This window comes from Triticum dicoccoides, chromosome 4A (assembly GCF_002162155.2).
Source record: "Triticum dicoccoides isolate Atlit2015 ecotype Zavitan chromosome 4A, WEW_v2.0, whole genome shotgun sequence".
Taxonomy (NCBI): Eukaryota; Viridiplantae; Streptophyta; class Magnoliopsida; order Poales; family Poaceae; genus Triticum; species Triticum dicoccoides.
This window is the reverse complement of record NC_041386.1, coordinates 57,904,324-57,910,620: the sequence shown is the minus strand read 5'-3', so window position 1 is coordinate 57,910,620 and position 6,297 is coordinate 57,904,324. Positions and strand designations below refer to the sequence as shown.

The window sequence follows — 6,297 nt, the reverse complement described above, 5'->3', positions numbered from 1 at the left end:
TTGCTTCTTCTACATTATGATAATCATATACGACATTGTGTGTGGGTCTGCATTGTAGTAAACTGTTCAAATAGGAAAAGAAAGTGCAAAGTAGCTGCATTGTGATAATTCTCTGAATCAACAGGCCATGCCATTACTGATAGCAGATGGTATGTTCTTAATAAGAATAGAACTCAATGGTAGGTCCACTAAGGCTTTGTACAATGCTAGGTGCTTACGGAGGTGCTTGGAAAATAAACCGGGTTTTTTTGAAGCACCAGTGCCTATTTCTGTAGGAGAGACGCCTAATTAAGCGTCTACTCAATAGAAATAAGCACCGGTGCTTAAGGAAAGCCTGGTTTATTTCTCTAAGCACCTTGCATTGTATAAGGCCTAATTTAGTAGCTGAACCTTCGAAAAGAATCAGTGACTTTGTTTAGTCCATTTCACAGAAACTTACATCAGGAAAACAGAACCCATGCATGTAAATAGTTATTCAAAAATAAGCATCAACAACTAAAGTTAATTGTTCATAATTTTACCAATGTGAATGGTGCACAAAATATAGGAGCTGATAACATGTAAAACTTGTGTAGATATGTCAGCTTCAAAAACTGAATGTATTATGAAAGGAAGATACTGGGTAACATTTGAGAATAAATAATCTTACTGTATGGTAGTCTCAGCATCATCAAGGGAATATACCATGAAAGATTTATAACTTACACAATATGGAGTCTGCCTTCACTAAGCTCAGCAAGTTTGGTATCTGCAACTAAACACGGGCAGTAACCTCGTTTATGTGCTTAGATTCTGTTTTGTTGCCTCCATTTTCAACAATAACTCCCTAATGTTATCTTTCATCCTCGTTTTCATGCTGAGAAATTGATGGTACGATCTTTCAATGACTTGAAGTTCTTCAATGTTTTGCTTGCGCCTCTCTTGCGACTCATTTATGTGGAGTTCAGACATTTGAGTAGCATAATGTTCTTCAATGCGTGCATATTTTACCATCACGATATTTTTCAGACTCTCAGCTTCTTTACGTGCTTCATTGGCACGTTCCTGGTACATATTTGCTTCAGCCTGCTTTAACCTCACTAGACCATCCAGTTCATCAGAAACTGGCTTATTATTGACCGCCTGAAATCCAGTTTCAGCTATTTTTCTAGACATCGATTGGCTCCCAGCAGTAGAAACAACACCTGCTTTTTGTAGGAACGGGACTCCTTCTAAGGTAACTGATGGTAACCATGTTGCCGTTCGACTCGAACTAGGAATCCCATTTATTCCTTCAGCAATGCTGCATGGAATGCCCTTTAGTGGCACTAATGGACCACTGCCCATGTTAGGATTGTCATCTGGAATTAGAAACAGAGCGTTAGCAAGATATAATTTGCCGATCGATGACAGCTTGCACTCGTATTTACACCAGTTTTGAAAGCATGGACCACAAAATCTGTAGTACTGGAGAATCCTTAATGAGAAAGCCTACAAGCTGGATAACTGTCATTGGTTTGAAGATCAAGCATGGTTGACGATAACATGGTCACTAGTCTTATATGTCTAGAAATATATAAGTAAAAGCAAGAACTGAACAAGCATGGCAATGTTAACTATTATTTCTCACTACTTATGGTAGTGGCTTACCAGAAAAGAATGCAATGACATATTTGATGACTTCAGAATAATAACCCCTGTTTTCCAATTTAATCAACATCTGCTTGACAAAGTCCCTGACTCTCCTACCCCTTGCATCATCACTTGCAGAGAAGATCCTTTCCACGTATTGAAGCTCTCTGATCAGAGCCTCCACCCTCCATTGTTTGGCACATGTTCGGAAGACTTCTTTCACAAAACCATACATCTCTGATGGATGTCCACAAGCACCGCAATGAAACTGCATTTCATTAGTACCATGTGCCCTAGAACCAGCTCCCCCCTTTCGAATAAGGGAGTGGTGTAAGCCACAATCCGTATGGCACCAATGAAGACAGACATCACAGCCAACCCAACTACATGTATTAGATGCCGTGTCAAACTTCAAGCAGACAATGCACATGCAAGAACTACAGAAACCATTCTTCTGCTTACAAATTTTACAATCACAATCAACCACTGGTAGAACGCTTTGGCATGAGAGATTGCGGCATTTCAAATTCAAAAAAATGTCAACCAAATCAGGTGTAGCAATGCTACTGCTTTTCTTTAAAAAATCTGGAAGACCCGTCCTTATAGCAACAAGTATCTCCAACAGCACCCGTGGACACCTTTGCAGTATTTCACTATTCAAGTCTGATCGTTTTTTAAGTGCCTCCTGCAACGCTACTATTTGTCCTCTTTTATCAGCATTAATTATGATCTCAGAAATGGCCTCCCTCAAATATGCTCTAGAATTGCCTGTCATCTCTTGAAGCATCCTTCCTGTATAATTCAGAGGGTCTGAAACAATCTTGGAAATAACCCTCTCAACAACACCAGCACCATTCAGAACAAGCTGTTCCTCATGCTGTAGCTCACCCCTTGAAAGACTGCTGCTACTTCTCTCTCTTGTGAGCTGCCTTCTATGTCTACTATGTCCCAATCCAGCATCAAGCGAACCATGATTATGTGCTGTCGACAGGACTGGCGATAGCCCATTGTTCTGCATGTTCACACCAACCAAAGTGGTATCTGACAAATGACCATTTTGGAGTGCTTTCTGAAGTAGCGGGGTAGGGTTCCCTTTCTCGGTAGATATGTTTGACGACAACTCTACTTGCCATCCTGTGCTGTTGCTCACCTGATCAACTCCTTGAAACAAAGGTTTACTGCCTACTGAGTGCTCACAATTGTCCAATGACCGTTGAGTATGTGAGAAACTAGGGTTGCGAACAAATGCTTGAGAATTGGTCAATGATACAGAAGCTGTTATTCCATCTGAATTTGTGCAGAATGATGATGATGACGACGACAACTGAGAGCATGGTCCATGGGCTACAGAATCAGGTCCGGGAACAGAACTTCTGAATTCAGGATCGTGTAAACCACCTGACAAGCTTAGTGAAAGATCGAGTCTCCCTATCTTGAGTGTGTCATCTTCCTGCTTTACGGAAGTAGTGCTTGTAGATTTCCATGCTTCTTTTTGGTCTGTGTCAGGCTGCAATCCTATGTCAAAACCTCTCCCCGCTAAAGTACCACCACCTGCCTTATTAAGGACATCAAATGCTATACCCTTTCCTTTATCTTCAGCCCTTGGCTTCTCCATAATCAGATCCAAAGTCGTGTCCTCTTCCTCAGTATCCTTAATATGGTCCTTGGGTGGTTGAAGGAAAGCACCAGTACCTGCAAGTTTGGCCTCCAGATCAACATGTATTACTTGTTTCGCAACGATTTCATTCTCAACCGCTGCTTCTTTTTCTTCTACAACTTCAGTTTTGTCAAGCGCAACTCTATTTTCACAACCGTACCTCTCGAGTCCCTCTTCCACTGGCTGGGATGCGATAGATTCAGTTGTTTCATCAATCTTCTTGTCTCCAACATTTCCTATTTCAGTTTCTTTAATTTCTTGAGACTCTTGGCAGAGAGAAGTCATGACATCTTCCTGGAGCATAGTAGATGAGCTGCTCTTTCCAGCTATGTCAAGCGCATTGGCAGATAGTTCTTTCGTGGTTACTGTCTCATGCATTGCTTCCTCCAGCATAACGGATGAATTGCTATCTCCTAGCAAATTAATGGTATTAGCAGTTAGCGGTGTGTCCTCTTCATGAACCGCTTCCTTCGGCATACTGAAAGAACTGACCTCTTTCGGCGCATCTGTAATATTGGCAGCTACATCTACATATTTCACTTCCTCCTGTGTCGCCCCCTGCAGGATACTGGACGAAGCGCAATATCCAACATCGCCACCGGCATTGATGTTTCCATCTGTTGCTTCTTTAGGAAGAACTTTCTGCAGCGTAGTCGATGAACTGCCAATCCAAACAATATCATCGTCACTAGCAGTCTCACCTAATGCCATTACTACATCCTGCAGTGATTCTTTTTGTGTGCTGGATGAAGTGCCCTTCCCAACATCATTGACAGCAATGGCAGTTTCAACTTGTGTTGTCACTTCTTCCATGGTAGCCTCCTTGAGGATACCAGATGAAGTGCTCTGCCCACCCACATGAGCAGCATTGGCACCATCTTGTCGTGTAACGACTTCCTCATGCCGCGCTTCCAGCTGCATAGCGGAGGAAGTGCTCTCTCCACCTTGATCAACGGCCCTGGCAGCTCCATCTCCTCCACACACTTTCTCCGTGACATCCGATGCTGATTTCTCATGCTGTGCGTTTGCTACTTTCTCTGTGACAACCGATGCTGATTTCTCATGCTGTGCGTTTGCTACTTTCTCTGTGACAACCGATGCTGATTTCTCATGCTGTGTGTTTGATACTTTCCCCGTGACATCCGATGCTGATTTCTCATGCTGTGTGTTTGCTACTTTCCCTGTGACATCTGATGCTGATTTCTCATGCTGCGTGGTTGTTACTTTCCCTGCTTCTGCAACTGCATCATCGCTGATCTTCCCTTTCTCCTTCCCCGAGTTGTCGGCAGCTTGAGTTCTCAAATCCACTCTTAGTCTTGGCCCAGGTGAATCCACTTTCTTTAACTCGCATCTCTTGCTAGTTCCCTTGTCATCAGGACGGCCTGAGTCAACCCACTTCTGATGCTCCGCGACGGCAGGCGGAGGCGGGGCTTTGGCGTCCGGATCTGGCGCGACTTCCCCTTCCTCGATCTCACCGGCGCCGCAGTTGTGCTTCCTCAACTTGTCCCCCTTGGGACCATCTATCCTCCTCCTGGGCTCACTAGGAGACCGGCGAGGGGGCGTAGGCGGCGACGGCGCCTGCCGCCTGGTGGCAGACTTGTGGCCGTCCAAGCCGTGCGGATCCCTCCAGGGGCCACCGGGACGGCGCCACGCCGAGCCGCCGCCGCCGCCGCTGCCGCTGCCGCTCGCGTCCCAGCGCGACGACCGGTCGCGGTCGGCGCGGAAGCCCTTGGGGAACTCGCGGCGGAAGCCGGAGAAGCTCTCGGAGCGGTGCATCGCGCGGTCCCCGCCATAGCCCCGCGGCGAGGGGGAGTCCCGGTAGCGGTGGTCGTAGAACCTGCCGCCGCCGAAGCCGGCCCGGCGGTCGAACTCGTCGCTCTCGTAGTCCGCGGGGCGGCGGCGCGGCGACGGCGGGCCCCCGCGGTCGTAGAACCTCCGCCTGTCGCCGTCCGGGTCGTCGTCGTCGACGTAGGACGACCGCTGGCGCTTCATGCCAGATCGGCCCGCCGAGGAGGGCGGGGGGGCTGCCGCCGAGGGGGAAAGATAAGGAAGGAGCGGGTGGGGGCGTACGGGCGAATGCGTGCGCGGGGTGGCCGCTGCTGCTCGCGCTTGCGTCCGTCCGGCTCACTCCTCCCCTCTTCCTCCCTCGCTCGCTCCCGGCCACTCCCCTCGCCTCCTGGTCGCGGTCAACGGGCGTCACCCAGATTTGGACCCGGGTCTCACAGCCGGCCGCCCCTGCTTACTCCTCTCTTTTTTTTACCGCCGACGGACGGAGCGCGGTGCAGGAGGCCCGTGGGAGTCGCTCGGCCGGGGCCCGCCTTCGTAGATGGCAGTGAGCGCAGCGGATCCGGGGCCGAACAGGGGACGCGAGGCCGGGCGTCGTGGCGCGGTGGCGCGTGGCCAACGGCGGTGGTGGACTCGTGGGGGTGGATGTGGTGGGGTGGGTGGCGCGCTGGGGATGCGGCTGGGTCGTGTCGTGGAGGCCTCAGGGTGGCGTGGTGCGGTGGTCTGATCCCTGATGTGTGAGCCGGAAAGGTCAGCTTTTGACTGGCGTTTGCGTGCGGAGGATAGCATGGGCATCAGCGTCTCCGTCTCCCGACCCCCGCGCTGGTGACTTGTCCCGTCGTCCCCGCAAATCCAGATTCCAGTGGAGCGGAGCCAATCGGCCGAGTGGAGCTCTGCCGCAGACTCCGATTTGATTCGAAGGGAAAATGGAGTCCCAAATGTTGCGTGCTTCTCCCTCCTTTGCAGCCAGCAGATTTCTGAATTTATTAATAAAACGGGTTCCTGATTTTCTTTTTCAAGGTGAGAGCAACTGCGGAGGCCGGAGTTTACCAATTGGCCATTGTCAATTGCTTGACGAAAACAACAAGCCACCAGTTTTTCCTCCGTCGGGGCTAGTAGAAGCTGACTACTCATCCACTAGTTTATTCTCCAAAGTTTGCTTGCATTCGGGATTACAGGTTCTCTGTTTTTTTCTTTAAAACACTACCAGTGGATGTTGAATATGTAATGAAATATTCCGTCAT

General features: G+C 48.7%; 1 protein-coding gene across 1 annotated transcript in view; it reads right to left on the bottom strand.

Moving 5' to 3' along the window:
• The window catches only part of LOC119284951 (protein OBERON 4-like), a 7,032-nt gene extending 1,470 nt beyond the window's left edge, over positions 1-5,562 (bottom strand). Inside the window, exons 1-2 of the mRNA XM_037564138.1 lie at positions 1,630-5,562; positions 706-1,340 (exon numbers count right to left, since the gene is read on the bottom strand). Of these exons, the coding sequence (XP_037420035.1) occupies positions 778-1,340; positions 1,630-5,260 (4,194 nt within the window). The 5' untranslated portion in view covers positions 5,261-5,562 and the 3' untranslated portion in view covers positions 706-777. The remainder of the gene's footprint in view (positions 1-705; positions 1,341-1,629) is intronic.
• Positions 5,563-6,297: the final 735 nt, after the last annotated feature.